This window comes from Penicillium verrucosum (assembly GCF_028828655.1).
Source record: "Penicillium verrucosum strain IBT 35672 chromosome Unknown utg000002l_segment0_segment0, whole genome shotgun sequence".
Lineage (NCBI taxonomy): Eukaryota > Fungi > Ascomycota > Eurotiomycetes > Eurotiales > Aspergillaceae > Penicillium > Penicillium verrucosum.
Window position 1 is genome coordinate 1,097,901 of NW_026643211.1, and position 20,213 is coordinate 1,118,113.

The window sequence follows — 20,213 nt, forward strand, 5'->3', positions numbered from 1 at the left end:
AAATAAGTACAAGCAAGCAAATACAAAAACAATATTTAACAGACAATCACTCCCAACCAAAAACATCGCTCAATTACAATTCATAATTCATATCACTGCCCGTTTAATCAAACGAAACAACCACCCAGCATCCTCCCACCCACCCTGACTCCCAGGCTTCTCAATAGAAGCAGCACTACCAGTAGAACCCTCCCCATCCGACAAACCCCCATCCCCAGCCGACCCAAGCGAAAGCGTATCATCATCCCGTCCATCCACCAAAACAGGCTCATCGAATGTAACAGTAGTAGTAGTATCCGCCATACCAATACGCGAAGCATCCGCCGCAGCAGCCGTCGCAGCCGGAACACCCACAGGCCACTCATCGACTCCGAAAAGCGTCCACTCAACCAATCGATCAATCCAAGAACCAAGTCCGAACCCACGCTCACGCGTCAGCCGCTGCAAATCCGCCTCATCGAAGTCATCGGGCATTTCGTCAGAGTCACACGAATACTCAGACGAAATCTCATCTTCGTCCGAGCCAGCACGCTCCCAGTATACAGAGTCTCCATCGGGGAATCGGTGCTGTAGCGATTCCATCTCTGCGCGGATATGCGCGTCTACGAAGTCGGGCACTAGAGGACTACGTCCGCGCGCTTCGGGGCTTGCTGTGCGTGTCACCGTGCCTGTGTCTGTGTCTGCGCCTGAGTGCATGTACACTCCCCTCTCTGTTGGCGTTGAGGTAGATGATGCAGTCGGGAGGGTGGTCATGGTTAGATGGACTCTGCTGCCACGTCGACTGACGCGTCTGCTACCGGCACGGGAGAGGGTGCCGGCTCCTGGTGTTGAAGCGCCAGAGCGGGAAATACGTGACGAGGCGCCTGATTTGGTGCGGTGGTGGCGGCGGTTAGTGGATGTTTCGTCGAAGGGCGTGTCTGGGACGAGACTTGTAGATGTCTCGCGCTTGGAGAGCCAGCTTTGGCCTTTTTCCTCGCGGGTCGAGGAGGATAGGGCGATTCCTGCGCGGAGCATCCATTCTGCGTCGTATTTGGATTTCGGCGTGTTGTCTGGGACAGGGCGTCGTCCTTGCGAATACGAGATGTTGGTTTGTTTGCTGTGTGTGTTTGGGACATGGTGCAGGGCATGGCCTAGGTCCCTGCTGTGTAGGTTCGTGTCGCTTAAGGGTAGAACCCTTGTAGAGCTCTTGCTACGTGTGTGGCGGCTTCGTGAGTTGCTGCGTGAGTGGGAGAGGATCGGTGGCGTGCTTGGGACTGAGACGCTAGATAGATAGGATGATGCTGGTGGTGTGCGAGTACCGCTAGCTGTAGGTTCATAATCGCGGTTGTTAAAATAATCTGTTGGATCTGTGTCGTCGTCAATGGGAAATCGTGGGTTTAAGGGTGCTAGAGAGATGTGGCGGAGGGAGGGGTATGAGCGAGAGGACTGGAAGCCTCCCGAGGTGAACTATATGTGCAACGTTAGATATCCAGTTCATGTTTTTGTCCAGATATGAATCTTGTATTTACCTCCATGATATATTTTCCAGTTGCAGCTGAAACCTCAAGCGGGATTAGAAATGAAGAGGTCGGGATGCTGGAAATGCGGAGTTGATGCACGTGCGGTTGACATGTGAAAGTGGCCGAGCGGCAATGTTGAAGAAGGGTATTTTGCCCGAGGGTAGAAATTATATAGTCATTACGGAGTATATGGAGATAGATTGTGTGGAGCGTGAAAGTTGTAAATAAACAGAATTGGATGCCCAGTGGATTGACCGAGAAGATGATGGATTTATAGAAATCGTCCAGTTGTACAGTCAAATCATACGATGATAAAATTGTACTAAGTGTTGAAAGACCTTAATTCCATGTTAATTGCTGAGAATTAACTTGAAATTCTCAATACTCAATATGCTTATAGGCGTGAACCTTGAAAGTCCAAATATCCCTGGCCCTTGGTCTTCAAGTCTTCTAGAACATTATACTCCATAATCCACCTCATACGCTCCCTCAATGCATCCGGGTTGAACTTGTCGGACATCTGGCCGGGAGAGTCTGAGCTAGCCAGCTTGCCGGCTTCGTAGCTGGTCCTTGTGATCCGGTCTGTCCGGGGCTTGCGTAGGTCCTGGTAGAACTTGAATGCAGTCTCCAGGTCATCTGTCTTCCAGTGTCTAAGGACTGTTGCGAGGGCAATGCCGGATTCAATTGCCATGCATGTTCCCTGGCCTATAGCATACTGTTAGTATATGTCCCGCACTAGGACTACACATAGGTAGGATGCGGCATACCTTGATGAGGAAGAGTCGAGTGGGCCGAGTCACCAAGCAGAATGATGCCAGCATCCTTCTGTCCACTCTTCGTCTCATACCACTTGGCGATAGGGTCACGCACATACAGCGCCTGTTTGAGCATTTTGCCGTCCTCGGAGCTCTTGCGCAGGCCCGCAACGATATGCTGCACCTCCGGACACCAGTCACGGACGTGCTCCTGGAGGCTATCAATATCCGAGCGCGACATCCAGCTCTCAGAGTCCCATGCCTCCAACGACTCAGACATAAAACCAATCACGCCAGCACGGTCGGTCCCCGTCTCCTGGTTACCAATAGGCAAGATCAGGAGATGGCGCTTGGGTCCACGGAAGTTCACAGTCTTGCGCAGAAGCGCCGCCGTCTCAGTGGGTAGGTCCTTGTAATCGACGAATCCACGGTACACAACCTGGCCAGAGTAGTTGGGGTCGTCTCCCAGGCCCATATCCCTGCGCACATTCGACTTGATACCATCACAGCCGACTACAATATCTGCCTCGGCGGTACTGCCATCCTGGAAACGAAGGGTGTACGGTGCAGCACCAGCGGCAGTGTTGCGGTCGATGGATGCCAGGTGCTTGCCTAAGTTCAGGCTTGACTCCGGCACGCGCTCCTTCAGCGAGTCCAGTAGGTGGGCGCGGTGCAGGAGGCGCGCGTGGGGCTGTGAGAATTCACCAATGTGGCCAAGATAGTCTCCGGTCTTGTAGTCGTGGTATTCCATATAGCAGGGCAGCTTGCCAGATGACTTGCGCTTCATGCTCTCTTGCAGACCGAATGCGTCCAGGATGCGGTTTGCGTTCGAGGTGATGTTCACACCGGCACCGACTTCACCGAAGTTTGCGGCTTGTTCGTACAGTTGCACGTTCTTCAAGCCTGCGTACAGTGCGGCATTGAGAAAGGCCATGCCTCCTAGGCCGCCGCCGACAATTACAACTCGTTTGTCTTCGAACCCCATTGTGGGCGTAGGGGATAATTTGATGGTGAGATACTAAAAACTGGAATAGTATTGAGTGAATGATGTTCGGTATTCCAAGTTCTCAAGCAAGCTTTATGTATATTTGCTGGGACTCCACCCTTTTCCCCCTCCCCCAAAAGGACTACCCGATCAACCGTCTTGGAGATCCCCTTCGGAGCGTGGAGTAAATGTGGGGTGACAGATGATTCCGAGACCCTACCTCGGATTTCCCGAGTTCCAACGCGCATTAGTGCGAAATGCCATGTTTTCTGAATCTCGAGCATGAACTCGGGGATATGCAGTTTTGGGGACTTCTGATAGTCGACATATTCTGTTTTATATCACTTACAGTGATGGTGGATTCGGTAATGCGAAGCAACTTCCGAAGTCGAACGTAGATATTGTGCCTATGTATTTTCTTGATGTAGCCCTGGGGATTCCAAAGATTTCAAATATAGCTGATAACTAGCAAGTATATTGTATAATATAGCCAATCCAGATGATCTGCGTCAGAATATAATAGAGGGTCATGTCTCAGATTCGGAAGTCCCCGCCATTTTTTGGAGGAGCCACATCCGAAAATCCCCAAAGCTGTCGGAGCATCTTTTGATTGGTTCACTGGTTCCGGAGAACCCTGAACATTTCCAAGGTTGGTTGACTCCGCAATATCAAATCATCAAGCCTGTCATTGGCCGGGTAAAAAGGTGTTCGGCATTTCTATATAAACTCCGTAATTAACCGGTATTTACTCCACAATTTTTCCCTTGTTCACAACGAAGCCCTCCAACGCGGCAATAGCCGCCCACAAACGATTTTCGGCTTCAGGGAAGACCAGAGAGCGTGGGCTGTAGAAGACCTCATCTTCTACTTCCTCGGGGTGGCGGGGCAGGCAGTGCATGAACTTCCAGCCCTCCTTAGCGCCACCGCGCTTAGCCAAATCAGCAGTGATCTGGAAGCCCTCAAAGGCCTTCATGCGCTTCTTGGATTCCTCCTCCTGGCCCATGGACACCCAGGTATCCGTAACCAGGATGTCGGCGTTCTTCACGGCCTCCTCAGGAACGTTGGTTTGGATGAGCTTGCCAGCATTGGCGGCACCCTCACCAGCACGCTGAATGATTTCAATCATGTGCGCAGGGATTTCATAGCCCTTAGGGGTAGCAACAGCCACGTCCACACCCATCTTAGTAGCACCAATGGCGAGATCGAACAGAACATTGTTCGCATCACCAACCCAAGCGATCTTAAGACCCTCCAGGCCCAGGCTGGAGAGCTTGTGTGCCTGGACGGGGAAAGACTCGTAGATAGTCAAGAAGTCGGCGATGATCTGAAGCGGGTGGAAGGAGTCACACAGCGCATTGATCACAGGCACGGTGGAGTGCTGTGCCAGACCCGCGACATCCTCGTGCTTGGCGACACGCGCAACAATACACGAAACCATGGAGGAAATCACAACGGAGGTATCGTATAGGGACTCGTTGACACCGAGCTGGATGTCATCCTTTCCGAGGAACATGGGGTGGCCACCCATCTGAACGGCGGCGGCTTCGGTGGATACACGGGTACGAGTACTGCGCTTGTTGAACATCATGGCCACGGTCTTTCCGGAGAGGGATCCCAAAAGGCTTTCCGGGATAGCTCCGGACTTGATGGCACGCTTGTGCGACGCAGCATTTCGGACCAGGGTGGCGAATTCCGTAGGGGTAAGGTCTGCGATGGAGAGAAGGTGACGAGGGGCGAAAGGAGAGGTGGGAGGTAAGGTCGGTGTCTGGTGGGCAAATCGTCGGATTCCATTAGCCTGGAGTGTTCGACGCAAAGATGAGGTGGAGCCGGCCAATTGGTTTACACTTTGGGCACCATAGCGGGCGGCAGCTGTGAGTCCACTAGCCATGATGAGCTGGAGGTTATTGGTGAGTAATTGGAGTGTTGTGGGAAAAGGAAAGGGGAAAAAAGGAAAGGGGGAGCCCTAGAAGCGAAGAAACCTTGGATGAGTGACTCAATAAATTAGTCTGGTGGATGTGATGTGCGAGGGTATTGGTGCCTTGTGGCCCAATAATTCAGGTACCAAGGTGTCTATCTCTCCACAGCTCCGGTTCCGTTATCATTGGCCTATCGTCATCAACTCCATTACATCTTGCCTCTCCCTTTCTTCCTCCATCCCTCTCTCTCTCTCTCTCTTTCTCTGTGTTGTGTGATTTGGACTCATTGTTTTCCTATACTCCCCATCAGCTCTAACAACTACAACTCACTGTGATTTATCCATCCATCTAAGGCCACAATGGCTGACGAGGCAAACCAGCCTCTGCTAGATGCGCAGTTTGGCTCCGAGAGAGCATCCGCATCATATCAATTATCGACAGACTCATCGCATGAGTTTCACAGCTCTGAATATAAATCGGATGGTAAAATAGAGCAGAAAATATCACGATCTCATTTAGGTTGGGCTGCGATGTCGGATGCGACCGACCAGGCTCTGTTGGATGAACAGTCTAACCTTACTGAACGGTCTCTGGGGCAGAACATATCACAATCTCATTCAGGTTGGGCTGCGATGTCGGATGCGACCGACCAGGCTCTGTTGGATGAACAGTCTAACCTTACTGAACGGTCTCTAGAGCAGAAAACATCACAATCTCATTCAGGTTGGGTTGTGATGTCGGATGCGACCGACCAGGCTCCGTTGGATGAACAGTCTAGCCTTACTGAACGGTCTCTGGGGCAGAAAACATCACAATCTCATTCAGGTTGGGCTGTGATGTCGGATGCGACCGACCAGGCTCCGTTGGATGAACAGTCTAGCCTTACTGAACGGTCTCTGGGGCAGAAAACATCAAAATCTCATTCAGGTTGGGCTGTGATGTCGGATGCGACCGACCAGGCTCTGTTGGATGAACAGTCTAACCTTACTGAACGGCCTCTGGAGCAGAAAACATCACAATCTCATTCAGGTTGGGCTGTGATGTCGGATGCGACGAACCAGGCTCTGTTGGATGAACAGTCTAGCCTTCCTGAACGGTCTCTGGAGAGAATATCCGTCGACCAGCCTAGGCCATCATATGAATTGTCATCAGAATCAACACCTTTATTACACCGCCGTGAAGATGGATTGACCTACGGGACCGAGCAAGGATTGTCGCGATCATCTTCGTTCGCATCACAAAACCCGCCCGAGGATGGCGTCAACAAGAAGCGGAGCCGTGTACCATGGCCGACGGTTATCTCTCTCTCTGTTTTAACGCTGAGTGTTTTGACGATATTGGTACTTGCCTTTGCTGCCCCGGCGGCAGTTCAAGAATATGCCCAAGAATCCGCTGTCTTCAAACCGACGGCAGTATCAATTGATTCCACAACATCCAACGGTGTTCGAGCTCGGATTCAGGGCGATTTCGTGATGGACTCGGGCCGCGTTAAGAATAAGTCAGTCCGAGGCATTGGTCGATTGGCCACGTGGATTGCCAGGGAGGTTGAGACGGGCCCATCGAATGTTGAAGTTTATCTCCCAGAGTATGGGAATGTGCTTGTTGGAAATGCAACATTGCCCTCCATCAAAGTGAACATCCGTAATGGCCATCATACCAATGTCGACTTCCTCACTGATCTAGAGGCTGGTGACATTCGAGGAATCCACGCGGTAGCTATTGATTGGATTGAGGGAAGATTGGGCCGCCTTAATGTCAAGGGCAAGGCAACATTGCAGCTCAAGTCAGGATTGTTCGCTTTAGGAACTAAAGTTCTGACTGACAATATTATCATTGAAGGTATAGTGTATTTGGTCGTTTTTGGTACTGGAGCATATAAACTAACCCTCCTCAGAACATGATTTCCCTGCTCTGCCAACGATCAATATCCTCAAGCTGAATGTGCATGACGCAAACAGTGGTGCCATGGCAGTGGATGTCTTAATTTCGTCTTTGATTGATTCTCCCGTCGCTCTCACTGTTCCTGCCCTCGGCTTTGACATTCTGGTGCCAAACTGTTCACCCGGGGATCCTTATATTCTGGTCGCCGATGCGAAGACAAGCGCGGTTGATGTTTACCCTGGCCAGGAGACTGCAGTCGGCATTGATGGTCTCATCCAACAGCTACCCGATGCATTGACCTCTACCTGCCCAGGAAAGGAGGGTTCTCCTCTAGATCTTTTGGTTTCGAGCCTTATGCAAGGTCTCGAAACGACTATCTACGTTCGTGGATCGGATGCACCATTGCCCGATACCCCAGCATGGATTGTCGATCTACTGCGCAGCGTGACTGTACCTCTTCCGTTTACGGGACATGCGTTGGACAACCTCGTGAAGAACTTCACGATGTCCGATACACATTTCTCCCTTCCTAACCCTTTCGCGGAGCCAGATTCCCCGGACTCGCAACCAACAGTGTCTGCTCTAGTGAAGGTTCTCATCGCTTTGCCAGAGGAGATGAATTTCTCAGTAGAAGTCCCGCAAGTTCGTGCCCTTGCAGATGTCTACTACAAAGAAGAGAAGTTCGGCGTGTTGAATATCAGCCACTGGCAAGACGCCAACTCCACATTGGTGGATGATCAAGATGGATCTTCTGCACTCCTTGTGGAGTTCGCACTCAAGGAAGCACCATTACAAGTCACAGATGACGGGCTTTTGGCAGAGGTCATCCAATCAATGCTTTTCGGCAGCGAAACAGTGGTACTGCGGGTCGCTGCCACCGTAGACACAAAGGTCTCAACTGGCTTGGGTCGCTTCGCCGTGCGAGGACTCCCTGCGGAAGGGAAGGTACCCGTGAAGAGTATGTTTTCATGAACTAGAAGATCTTAGTACAAATCAAGATTATTTCGGCCATTGACCATGTCATAGCTTCCATCGGGAATTCACTTGACCGAATCAATCCACGCATCGTCTCATTAAAACTAGGAAACACGACTAAATCCTCTATGATGGTATCTACGCAGGCGAATTTTACCAATCCAACGAATTACTCGGCCACAGTCCCCTTCGTTGACCTCCTCATACTCTACAATGACACTGCTGTGGCCCACATCACCGCTCAGAATATCTCCGTTGGGCCTGGCAACAACAGTTACGTGCCTATCGACTTCTTTTGGTGTCCGTTGGACGCAGCTGGAGTAGATGGCGTCGAGGCAGGGCGGGCATTGTTTTCATCCTATATATCAGGTCAGTCCCTTGTAGATGGCATGCATTCCTGTGATAGATTATGCTGATGCTTTCACTCAGGCTTGAATACATCGATCACCATCAAAAGCCATCGAAACACGATTCCATCTCTACCCGGCCTAGGTGAAGCATTATCCGTCCTCAACATTACTGTTCCTGTCCCTCGCATATCTACTCCGGGTTCACCGGGAAGCGATGATGGGGATCAAAAGCCTCGTTTTATCCATGATGCAACGGTACATGCTCCTTTTCACAAATACCATGTCCCCACACAGAGAGAAGAAATAAGTTTCAACTAACACTTACTCACAAATATAGTTCTACCTCTGGTCCTCGACAGCAGAATTCATCCTCTCCTCGCCCCTGACAGAAAACAATATCTCAATCACCTCGATTGACGCAACGGCTTTCTATGAGAAAAATGAGCCAATCGGCCGAATCAATCATCGTGAACCCTTCGAAGTGCCGCCTGGTATATCCAGGAGTCCACGCTTGCCAGTCGATCTCGATATGGGCGGGGTTGGGTACGACGCTCTGCGTAAGGCACTCGGTCAGTCGTTGGAGATGGATGCTGTCGCTAAGGTTGGAGTTCTAATTGGGAACTATACGGATGTCATTCTCTACCATAGTAAGGGCATTGCGGCTAAAGTGAGGATTTAGAGTGTATTGAAGGTCTTGTTGTGTTTGTTGCTACTAGATCGGCGATGTCCGGGTGCATACATATGTTGCTCCCAGTTTACATCCATAGATGAAAGCCAAATAAAATCACATCAAACTAACAACAATAGTAGAGACATGTCCAAACAATAACACTAAAAATGTCCTCTATTCTTCTAATCGGAACCTCAGATTGTCACTGCAGCGGTATATATATATTAGGCCCTAGACTCTGCTCGGGAACACACCAGGAGCCAGTACCTAGGTAAGTACATGTGTTTGATATAGATGGAACATACATATGTTAATCATAGGGTGACCAGTTGGAAGAACACCACTGCAACCGTGGCTAGTTGCCCTCCCTCCTATCCCTTCTCATTGTCTCATTGTGAAATCCTGTGCTATTCATTCCCTCCTACTGACCTTCACTATAGTCCCACCTGGGCATGTACCAGTATTAAGCTATACAATGTAGAATGGGCCTGATATATTGTACATATATGCGCATGCTGAAGGGGTTGTTGGAAGTCTTACATCTCATTAGTTGAGAAATTAGATGGAACTTCTTTTAGATGGACATGCGCAGTATTTATATGTTTTTTAGGTTGTCATCGTGGTAAGACCATAAACTACGGTTGATATAGAAACACTAATGCCATTAACACGTTAATAGCAATGGTATTTTCTCCATGATTAATGCTTGAGAGACTATTGGAAGCAAGCGTGGTGGAGTATGTACGATCGATCTCCAATCTAGGGATGGTAGATATCTGTTGAATAACCGTACACCGCCACTTGAAGTATCATAGAAATTTGTCGTTGAACAAAGCAAGGGTTATGTATAAATACGGCGGAAACAATAATTGTTGTAATTTTACAGACAATGGCTAAGCCATCAATTTTAAAATTATGTCAACTCCACGGGAAAGCTATAAGATACAAAAAGCCAAGAGACCAAACGAATCCTATTCGGGTATGTAAGTTTTGAGTTGGAAATTCGATATATAGTTTAGCCAGGGGGCAGGGTGCTGGCATCAACAACGTCGGCAGCATCCTTCTCGATCTCCTCGTTGGGCTCGCCCAGAGGAGAGCGGGGAAGGGCCATCAGACCGGTCCGGGTGGACTCAAGAATACCGAAGGGACCGATCAGCTTGAGGAAAGAGTCGATACGGTTAGGCTTGGCAGAGCTATAGGAGGCCGAATGAGTCAATTGTGATAAAAAAGCATGAGTCAGAACAGAGGAAATACTTACACCTCGACAATGCAGTTGTTAGTGCTGATATCCAGGATCTTACCACCGAACTGGTGAGTCAGGCGGGTAATGGCATCCAAGTGCTCATGCTTGTGACGCAGAGCCTGACTCTGGGGAAGGTGACGGGGGTGGTATTGCTGGGCGGTGTGGTCAAGGCTGGCGTGCTTGTGGTCCAGGGAGTCTGGCGAGGTGGTGATCTCGCGGTGGTGCTGGAGAAGCTCCTCAAAGAACTCAGGACCAAGAATAGAGACCTTAGCCAGGAGAAGCTCACGCTGCACAAGAGCGGAATCAGTGTAGTCCAACACAGCCCAGACGGGGACAAGGTCATCCAGCTGGCGGCGAGCCTGCTCGACAACACCATCCTGGCCCTGTAGTACGATGGTCATGCGCGAGAGATCCTCAACCTCGGTGTTGCAAACAACCAGACTGTCGATGTTGAAGCCACGGGCGGCCAAGATACCAGACACACGGGACAGCACACCGGGCTCGTTCTGCACGAGGCAGTTCAGGATGTGCCGCTTGGGTGGGTTGGAGGGTGCCACGGGAGTCTCATAGAGAATGGAGGAGACAGCGGTGGGAGCATCCCATTGTGGGGAAGCATCGGAGACCGGCAAAGGCAGAGGAGAGCGACGGTGCAATGCCTTGTAGGCAAGAGCTGAAGTTGAGCTCGACGATGCACGAATAGTGGTGAATCGAGGAAGCGCAGCAGCGCGGGACCGGGCAGTAGCTGCAGCAGATGACAGCTGCGACGCTGACCCCAGGGACAGCGTCAATGGGCGCCTGAAAGCCATGAGGAGTTCAAATAATGTGAATGGGTTGTGCGATGATTCATTCACTCCAGATTCGCCCCGGGTATATTCTTTTTAATGCGCCGACCTCGGCGACCGCCCGCTGACTCAGAGTAAGCTAGACCTAAAGTGGTGTAGTGCACCTGCTAGTATAGAAAGCACGTGATCTCTTACCACGTGACCTCCAATATTCAACATGGCCGAAGGGATTGCCAAAAACCGGACCAGCTTTTGGAAATGAGAAATATATCATAATCGTCATATTCTAATCACTTGGAGCTTTTCAGTTTACTCAAAATCTCCTCGAATTTGTCTTGGGTGGCTTTGTTGGTTGGTTGTTCGGCCTCCACCTCTAAAACTCCTTCCCGCATTCGATCTGGACCTTTTTGAGCTTCTCTTCCCCGACCTTTTCTCTCCCTTTTCACTGTACCCCATCTTTCACCATGGCGGACGATGAACATCGAGTGAAGCGATCTCGCTTTGACCAAGCTGAACCTGAGCCCCGGCGCTCCCGTTTTGACCGACGCTCTCGATCTCCGTCCAACAAACAATCAGAGTCGGCCCGCACTCGTAGTCCGTTGAGTCGCCCGCTGAGTCGCAGCCCTAGCGCAGATGCTCCAGAAAAGCCATCTGCAGTGGATCCTGCCGCCGCCGCAGGTGCGTTACACTCGGGTCCATATACCATCATAATTCAGATCATACGGCTAACTATTGTGGTCTCTATAGCGGCAGCAGCAGCCAAGATTAATGCGCAGCTTCAGGTGAAGAAGGGCATTCAACACGTTGATGTTCCTCCAGTCCGCTCTGTGAATACACACTCACTTCGATTCGTTATACCAAATTTCTAACAATGTGTGACAGGCCGAGAACACGACAGAGAATTCCCAGTCGCCCGCCGCCGAGGGGCGCAGCGACTTTGAACGCCGAAATCTATGTCGCAGATGGAGACTACATCAAGGACATTGAGATCAATGATCTACGCAATCGCTATACCCTGACGAAGGGATCTACTCAGAAGATGGTAATTATCCCCTTTGTCAATTGCTGATATTCCAGTCATGTTCCTCATAGAAGATTGGGGTACTTTGTATTTCGCTCTCTCATCGTTCTGCTCTCTTCTTTCGGACTTGATGAAGCTTACCCTTCACTAAAACATAGCATCCAATTCACCCTCTGTTGCATCTGCTGACCTCCGCTGCGTGACTTATAGATTCAAGATGAAACCGGCGCCGGTACGACTTCCTTTTATATTTTCAACTTTAGGCAAAGAAGGTCTCACTCACTGTTTTTTTCTCTCAAGATGTGACAACCCGAGGCAACTATTACCCCGACAAGAACATGGCGACTGCTGCGGTAAGGAATACTCCAAACATTGGCGAGATCAAAATGCTGATTATTCTTGTTTAGAGCCCTCCCTTGTACCTACACGTGACCAGCACCAATAAGGATGGTCTGGAGAAAGCAGTCTCGATGATTAATGACCTGATGCAAAAAGAACTTCCGAATCTGGTCGACGAGCGACGCTTCCGCCGCCGGGAACCCGAGCAACAGGTTGAGCGGGATGAGTATGGCCGTGTATGGGACTATTCCTTTCCCCTTGGTTAATATAATAATCTGGCTAACTTCATACAGCGCAAATGGCCGGATGAACGTATCCCCATCGATCTTGAGCCCATCCCTGGTTTCAACTTACGTGCTCAGGTCGTCGGACAGGGCGGTGCCTATGTGAAGCACATCCAACAGCAGACTCGTTGCCGTGTTCAGATCAAGGGCCGTGGCTCCGGATTCATCGAATCGAGCACTGGCCGTGAAAGCGATGAAGCTATGTTCCTTCATGTGGCGTGAGTTTTCATCCATTTTCTTGCTGACGTTGTTTCTTACTTCCTTTTTGCCTCGCTCATTTCTACTATGAGCTTCTACTGACAGTCTTTTAAGTGGTCCTGAAGCCAACGATGTCCAGCAAGCAAAGGAGCTTTGCGAGGACCTCCTAACCAATGTCAAGGAACAATACCAGCGTTTCAAGGAGAACCCACCCCAGCACAACTACGGTGGATACCGCGGTGGTGATCGCGGTGATCGTGGTGATCGCTACCAAGGTGGAGGTGGTGGCGGTGGTGGATACGGCGGTGGCTACAACAATCGTCAGCAGCATAATACTTCTTCTGCTAGCCCTGCAGGCCAGGCTGCCGCTGCCGCTTCCCCGAGCGCCGCCGCTACCCCCACTGCCGCTGACTACAGTGCTCAGTACGCCCAGTACTACGGCACTGCCGACCCCTATGCTGCCTACGGTGGATATCAGAACTACGTCGCATACTACCAGTACTATCAGCAAATGGCCGCCGCCCAGCAGCAAGCAGATGGCACTGCTCCGCCTGCTGCCCCGGCTACCGAGGCCCCTCCTCCACCTCCTAGCTCTGGATCCCCGCCACCTCCGCCTCCTGGTGCGGGTGGCAGCTATAGCGCGGTACGTTATTCGCATGTAACTCTGTGCTAGTTTTGATTACTGATATATGAGTTGCAGGTCCCCCCACCCCCTGGTCTTTAGGCCAGAAGCTGTTTTGGTGGGTTAATGTTGTGCCTCCCGCTGTCCAGTCGCATTCATTTGACATATACGGCGAACAAAAGCATGTCCTGGTCGTTTGCAAAACGAGGGTGATACAGCGATTTCTTGTCGTTAATCTCTTTCAGATCTTTTTGTCTTTGCTAAAGAAGTCTAGCAGTTTGTCTTGTGTCTAACCCTTTGATTTACCTATTTCCATACTCGGTAAACTTCATAATTGTGTTCATAATAAAAGGCTTGCTTATTGACAGTGGATTTCTTGCTGTGACTAAACTCTTTAGAAGCGAGCACAGGTTGCTGAGCGGCTCAGATGCTGGATTCCATGTCTCTGTCTGTCTCTGTGGTATATGTGAAGTACAAAAAGCCCCCTCCCTGCGCCATTCATGCCGTTGGCGCCTCAAAAATGCAAGCAGAAAACTTAAGAGAAGTAACAAGATGACAAGATGACAAGAAAAATAAAGAAAATACTAAACCAAGCAGCACAATCATAGAAGACGATATCACTTAGTCGAAATCCGCGTATAGGAGAGCCATCTGAGTCTCAGATGCCATTTTCTCCCGGCGCTTCGCCAACCCAACACGACCCTCTTTGCAAAAATCGCAGGCGAAGTCGCAAGGGGATGAGCTTGTAACAGACACACCTTCCTTAGCCGGCAGTTGTGATCCCATTTCTTCTAGCTCGAAATCACCGAAGAACTCTTTGATCAGTTCATGTCTGCACCTCCTAATACTCTCACAGTACCGAATGACCTTGCCGAAGCTTTCAAGCTTGGCCTCTCGATTTTCGGGGCCATTCGCACGGTGAGATTCAGTATCACGGTAGATCATAGTCTCTATAAAGTTCCTCTCTTGAATTCCGTAGTAGACAAGCGAGGCAGCAGCGCGGCTGTCTCGACCTGCACGCCCTGACTCTTGAACAAAGCTTTCGAAGCTTCGGGGTGGTGTCCAATGCACCACAAAGCGGACATCTGGATTATCGATTCCCATCCCGAAGGCATTCGTTGCCACGATGATGGAGAAAGCGGGTGTCTTTTCCCCATTGGCGGGCTGGCATGGCCGAGATGACTTCCACGTTGATTGAATATGCGCGCGCTTGGTGGCTTCCACGCCGGCGTGGTATGCCACTGCCGTGACCATCTCGTCCGATGAAGAGGATAGCCGGCTTGCAAGGTGTTCGGCCATAGCTCGGGTCCCTACATATACGATTCCTGACATCGGAGGAAGTAGTGTCACTTCGCTGCCAAGTCGGGCCTCTCGTCGGGTTTGGATACCCTTGAGCCATCTGAGCAAGTTTTGTAACTGGCTGTCTTCTGCGCCGCTGTTGTCCTCAGCAAAGTCTGCGAGATATCGTACCTCGTAGTGAATATTTGGACGATCTGATGGGGTGTTAAACATCCGGAGATTTTCCAGATCCAACCCCAAGATGTTTATCATGTCCGAGCGAACTCGAGGTGTCGCAGTAGCTGTCAAGGCAGTGATTGGAACGACCGGGTTGACGAGGTTCTTCCTGAACCATCCTAGCTCTTTATAAGCTGTCCGGAAGTCATGGCCCCATTCACTGATGCAATGCGCTTCATCAATAGCAACGCGGATGAGCTGACCTTGCTTGTGAACTATGAGCAAGCGGCGGCGGAAGTTGTTCGTCTGGCATAACTCTGGAGTCACATAAAGTAGGCGTGTGCTCGGGTGGCCACACAGCATATCCTCAAAAACACGCTGTCTCTCATCATGAGTAGTATTAGAGTTGATCGTAGCGACTGCCACGCCAAGAGCTTTCAATGTGTTCACTTGATCAGTCTGTTGGGGATTAGCGTTTGACCACACTCTTTCTAGAACCACACTCACCATCAATGAGAGAAGTGGACAGACGACAACGGTCACTAGAGATATTGAAGTCAGGCCAATCCGTCATTGGAATAAGAAGAGATGTTAAAACTCACAGCCCCAATCTTTGAGAACCGCAGGTAACTGATAACACAAGCTCTTTCCAAACGAAGTGCACGCTTGAAGGAAGACATCATGCCCTTCTATGACGGACGCGATCACTTCTCGTTGGAGTGGACTATGTGGCGGAATAAGTAAATTGACCCTCTTGCCTAATTCGTCAACTCACCGGAAATCATTCTTTTTGAAGGTATGTTTCAAGACCCATCGCATATTGGCTGTTTGGCGCGTCACCGCTGGGTTACGATCCATTGTGCCTCATAGCAGAGATAGAAAGACCAAAAGTGTTAGGTGAAAGTGCTAGAAGGAGGAGATTGAGTCTTCAACCGCGTCCAAGAACGCGGTGTCACGTGGCGACCTGCTCCTTCCTTTCTGGGATTGATTGGACTGCCATTTGATCACTTTTGCACCAATACTTCATGACAGTGAGGGACTAGGATCTACGAACTAGAGTCTACAAACTGGACTTGGTATTCATGTAAAATAATGCATTTGCGCCAAAGACACGCTAGAAATCGAGGCGGTATATGGCAGATCTATATGGAAAATAATGTACAAGTGCTGAATCCAGATTTCAGCTGCTCCTCTTTCTTGTTCAGCGATTCCGATGTGGGTCCCTGGACATCTGTTTATCAAGCTCTTCCTTGACGGCAAAAACATCAATCGCCTTGCGCTGCTGTGGATGCCAAAGCCGCTCAAGTTGCAACCAAACCTCGAGGACCTCTTGGGGGCCACAGCATGTTCCAAATGCTTGCAGAATAACGGTGATCATGCGACGCCCAACAAAAAGACCATTCTCGAGACGCTGCTCGGGGTCCCAGACTTCTTCTTGCTCTGCTTCGCTGGGGAACTGCAAACGAGGGTTGAAGACCTCATCTACATCAAGTTCCTCTATTTCCGTGGATTCATCTTCTGTTTCATCCAGCTCAGGCTTTGCGTCTTGTTCTGTGTCTTGAGAATCATCCATGGCAGAGCCATCAGCAGTTTCTTCGGATCCCTCTGGATTTCCAACTGTATCTTCTGTTGGTAAAGCCATGTACAACCCGTTGGGAGAATCGGTCACTGGTGGCTCCTCGACATCGATTGCCACGCTCTTAGCCAATGGGTTCTCCCAAGTCATCTTTCGGTTGTTCAAATTTAAATTTAATCCACGAAGTCTTGCATTCGAGTCGCGCAGAGCCCGGATGTATGCATGCCATGTCAGCCGAAGATTTTCCGCACTCCACTGCTTTTTCCTCCGACCATGAAGAGCGAACCCTTCAAAAAGGAACAGGTAGATTATAGCACGTGGTGGGACGATAAAGGTCTTCTCCATATCACGTATGACAGCCATGAAGCTATCGAGCTGGCCAGTGTTGTAGGCATAGTGTCGCAGGAAGATATAAAAAGTTCGCGTGTCGGGTGCAATGGAGAGAGAATCCTGGAGAGCACGGTGGTATTCTGGAAACTTCTCCTTGAGTGCTGATGACTTCTTCAATACGCGGCCCAACTTCCTAGATCTTTCCCGATATTGGGGCATGTCATAGCTCAGATTTGAGCCGCCATCGTGGGACCCATCGTCCGAATGCGAAAGGCGCTTGTTGTTGCTTGATTGTTTCTCCAGCATGCGTGCGTAGAGCTGCTCCGCAGTTTGGATGTCACCTGCCCGAAGGAAAGAGGCAACGAGGCAGTTCATGACAACTGTGTCGACGATCTCGCCCGATCTCACAAAATCGTCAAAAGTCTCTCGGATACCTTCAACATCCCGTATCATCCCGAAATAATAAATTTTTGACGTTTTTCCACAGCGTGAAAAGCTCAGACCCCGCTCGGTCATTTCCTCCTCTAGTCGATCAGCAACTTTGAATGCACTGGCTTTGATTGCGATGTCGAACAGGATGTTGAAGACCACCTCGTCAGCCTTCACTCCAGCGATATGTTCCATCTTCTGCCACATGCCCACGGCTCGGATAAGATCTCGTTTCAAAACTTTGCCGTTGGCTCGGCCAGAAAGATGTATCGCGGAAGACCAGAGTGAGCGAGATAGCGGGAGTCGCGCAGTTACCATGTCGTCCACCAATGCCAAGTAGCGACGAGCATCTACCCACCGTCGATCTCGAGGATGCGCGAATAAACGCAAAAGAGCACCGCGGGTGCGTTTCGAAAGCAAAGCTACACCCGGGGCGGGAATATCTCTGTATAATCGGAACAGGTATTGGGTGGACGGGTTTGGCTCTTCCCACAACGTTCTGACCAGCTTCTCAACCGAGTGGATTTCCATTTGATCGGGCGAATCATCTTTGTACGTCTTTTTGTAACGCGAATATGGCGCTACAGCATTCACTGCTTCTTCCCAGTCATAATTCGCCAAGGACTTTTCGTACAGTTTCGAGGTAGAGAGGTGTTTCTCCTTCTCGGGCTGTAGCCATGATGGGAAGGATTGGCGGGGGTATTTGTCCGGCTGTTTGGGGTCGATGTCGGCTTTGATGTGTTTTGTTATCTCTATTCTGCGGTCGAAATCGTATGTAAAATCAAATCTTTCACAATGGGTCTGCGATTCCGCGTCTTCATTCTTTGCCGGCCACAATGGTATATAGTCGTTGTCTGTCTCCGCCTCCTCCCGTAACTCGGTCTCAATATTATACTCCTCTGTGTTATCGTCATTCGTACGTGCCAATCCGTTGCTGATCCATCTTTTGGGTTGCGACAATTGAAACCTTGAGCTTGAATACTCCGGTTGTCGTCGGGGTGGTAGCTGTCTGCGACCAGTGGCGCCTTTGCCCTGAAATTTTCGTAAACTATGATCTGAGGCACTCCAGGCTACTGTCGACAACCCCCGACGATTGGGCGAGTGTTCGTGGCAGAAGCTTGCCAGAACCAGCGAGCCGACAAAAATATCTGCTATTGACGCGACGGATGGGCGAGGACGACGGGGACAGAGTCTTCGGACCGAGGAGGTGTGAGAAGGGGGTTTCGAAGGAGGCATTGAGGTTTGTCGAAGGAGAGGAAGCTCATCCAAGGCCTGCTTGGGGTGAATTCGCAGGCTTGGCGAGCTGGGGGACCTATTTGGATGAGGCATGAGATGACAGACATCGTGGCATTAGGTAGGCCGCATCCAAGAGAAAGCCCTTTGCCACTCGCACAAGAGAGAGCCGTCTACTTTCTGGGCGCGAAAAGTAGACAAAGGGGGAGAGGGACAAGATTTGGAAGACGTAGGAGTGTTTTTCTGAAGATGAACGGCCCTGCACTTTCTGGCCTGGCGGAGTCCACCCCTTGACCAATCGGAGCCGCCCTTTGCCAATCCCATCTTTTTCGCTCCCGCATCAACCACCTCGTCCTCCTGCAGCGCATATCTTGTCAATTGATTTGCTGTCTCCAGTCGCGTCCCAATTCTTCTTTTATTTCAAGTTCTTTTAGCTACCGGCTGTGTCCAACTGCCATGGGCAAAATAAACCTCACAGCCCTCCGGGTGCGACAGACAGCACTCAATCAATTCGCCAGTGGAAAGACCAGCAAACTGCCACAATGGGTCAGTGTGGTTGGCGAGATTCCTCCTGCTGAAACCCTCATTCGCACCCGTCCCCCTCAGCACGAGCTTGTCCAGCAACGGTTGAAGACCGTCGCTGGATCATCGAAGCCGCAGGTCGTCTTCCAAGTCCAAGAGAAGCGCAGAAAGCCCAAGAAGCCTAGTCGACTTTTCCAGCCTGTCGAGCTCAAATATGAGGAAGATCAGTTGCGAACTCAGTTCTTCCGCGATCATCCCTGGGAGCTTGCCCGGCCCCGTGTGCTTCTTGAGAGCACTGGCAAGGACTTTGAACACTATGATTGGAGCCGCATCCAACAGCCAGGGAAGCGGTTAGATGGTGAAAGGTGTGTTTCCTAATCGTTTCTGCTTCTAATGCTTTTATTTTTCTTTCTTATACGAAACTTCCCCCGATGCTAATGTGTTACTTTTCTGATACTAGTGTTGTCCAGCGACAGTTGTGGCTTTTGAATAATGTCCCGGATATGAAAAGGAGCGCCGCTTACGATATTGCTCGTCGAGAATTCTACAGACTTCGGTTGCAGGAGGACATTCAACGTCGGGTGGCTGCGGAAGAAGCTGCGGCATATGGCGCAGAGTTCGGACCATCATACATGGACATTGGCATGAAGATGGAGAACGAGCAGTACGACAAATGGGTTGCCTGGGCCCGGGAAACTTCTTTGATCCAGGACCAACGGAAATCAGCTCTCAGCGGCGCACCAGATCTGGGAGACACTACTGAGTCAAGTGAGCAGGAAGGCGAGGAAACAGAGGCGGTCACTCTGTAAGAGCCTGAGATGTTGGAGTGAGTTCGAACACCATTATGCTACACCTCCTTTTTTTAGGAGCTTTTGATCCCCCTAGTCTTTCATATTGATGGCCTATGTATATTATTTGATCTGTTCTGCTGGGCGTTGTACTTCCCTAGCTCTATTTACGCGATAGCACATGCATTCTTGGTCAATTAATTTCTAGGTGTAGTTAGATAAATCGTAGCTCTTAAACTAACTAGTTAACTATCACCCTACTATCACTAAATATGGTCCTTGATATTCCAATTTATTGATGCAGGCGGAGTCGAGACGCAGAGTTGCGGAGGTCCGGTGTTTGGACGTGTTTCACCCAAT

At 50.2% G+C, this 20,213-nt stretch overlaps 9 protein-coding genes across 9 annotated transcripts; 3 read left to right on the plus strand and 6 right to left on the minus strand.

Annotated features, from left to right (window-relative positions):
* Window positions 1-87: 87 nt before the first annotated feature.
* N7516_006035 (DUF3984 domain-containing protein) lies at window positions 88-1,514 on the minus strand (the record flags this gene model as incomplete). Its single annotated transcript, XM_057218755.1, has 2 exons — window positions 88-1,446; window positions 1,509-1,514. The coding sequence occupies 2 exons, from the start codon at window positions 1,512-1,514 to the stop codon at window positions 88-90; spliced, it is 1,365 nt and encodes a 454-aa protein (XP_057072846.1).
* Window positions 1,515-1,893: 379 nt separating this feature from the next.
* On the minus strand, window positions 1,894-3,239 carry N7516_006036 (uncharacterized protein; the record flags this gene model as incomplete). The annotated part of the gene is made up of 2 exons (XM_057218756.1): window positions 1,894-2,204; window positions 2,267-3,239. 2 exons carry the CDS (start codon window positions 3,237-3,239, stop codon window positions 1,894-1,896), a joined length of 1,284 nt encoding a protein of 427 aa, XP_057072847.1.
* A 745-nt stretch (window positions 3,240-3,984) lies between these two features.
* On the minus strand, window positions 3,985-5,127 carry argB (ornithine carbamoyltransferase; the record flags this gene model as incomplete). Its single annotated transcript, XM_057218757.1, has 1 exon — window positions 3,985-5,127. The coding sequence occupies one exon, from the start codon at window positions 5,125-5,127 to the stop codon at window positions 3,985-3,987; it is 1,143 nt and encodes a 380-aa protein (XP_057072848.1).
* A 387-nt stretch (window positions 5,128-5,514) lies between these two features.
* N7516_006038 (uncharacterized protein) lies at window positions 5,515-9,040 on the plus strand (the record flags this gene model as incomplete). Its single annotated transcript, XM_057218758.1, has 6 exons — window positions 5,515-5,638; window positions 5,675-6,994; window positions 7,050-7,994; window positions 8,024-8,380; window positions 8,441-8,616; window positions 8,699-9,040. 6 exons carry the CDS (start codon window positions 5,515-5,517, stop codon window positions 9,038-9,040), a joined length of 3,264 nt encoding a protein of 1,087 aa, XP_057072849.1.
* A 1,006-nt stretch (window positions 9,041-10,046) lies between these two features.
* Window positions 10,047-11,080, minus strand: N7516_006039 (acetolactate synthase regulatory subunit; the record flags this gene model as incomplete). The annotated part of the gene is made up of 2 exons (XM_057218759.1): window positions 10,047-10,224; window positions 10,290-11,080. The coding sequence occupies 2 exons, from the start codon at window positions 11,078-11,080 to the stop codon at window positions 10,047-10,049; spliced, it is 969 nt and encodes a 322-aa protein (XP_057072850.1).
* Window positions 11,081-11,520: 440 nt separating this feature from the next.
* On the plus strand, window positions 11,521-13,622 carry N7516_006040 (KH domain-containing protein; the record flags this gene model as incomplete). The annotated part of the gene is made up of 9 exons (XM_057218760.1): window positions 11,521-11,734; window positions 11,804-11,883; window positions 11,955-12,098; window positions 12,288-12,309; window positions 12,378-12,430; window positions 12,485-12,652; window positions 12,710-12,918; window positions 13,013-13,541; window positions 13,599-13,622. 9 exons carry the CDS (start codon window positions 11,521-11,523, stop codon window positions 13,620-13,622), a joined length of 1,443 nt encoding a protein of 480 aa, XP_057072851.1.
* Window positions 13,623-14,141: 519 nt separating this feature from the next.
* N7516_006041 (putative RecQ family helicase RecQ) lies at window positions 14,142-15,833 on the minus strand (the record flags this gene model as incomplete). The annotated part of the gene is made up of 4 exons (XM_057218761.1): window positions 14,142-15,434; window positions 15,483-15,517; window positions 15,578-15,699; window positions 15,751-15,833. 4 exons carry the CDS (start codon window positions 15,831-15,833, stop codon window positions 14,142-14,144), a joined length of 1,533 nt encoding a protein of 510 aa, XP_057072852.1.
* A 343-nt stretch (window positions 15,834-16,176) lies between these two features.
* On the minus strand, window positions 16,177-18,546 carry N7516_006042 (pentatricopeptide repeat protein; the record flags this gene model as incomplete). Its single annotated transcript, XM_057218762.1, has 1 exon — window positions 16,177-18,546. The coding sequence occupies one exon, from the start codon at window positions 18,544-18,546 to the stop codon at window positions 16,177-16,179; it is 2,370 nt and encodes a 789-aa protein (XP_057072853.1).
* Window positions 18,547-18,999: 453 nt separating this feature from the next.
* rsm25 (mitochondrial 37S ribosomal protein mS23) lies at window positions 19,000-19,874 on the plus strand (the record flags this gene model as incomplete). Its single annotated transcript, XM_057218763.1, has 2 exons — window positions 19,000-19,430; window positions 19,526-19,874. 2 exons carry the CDS (start codon window positions 19,000-19,002, stop codon window positions 19,872-19,874), a joined length of 780 nt encoding a protein of 259 aa, XP_057072854.1.
* Between the last annotated feature and the right edge of the window lie 339 nt (window positions 19,875-20,213).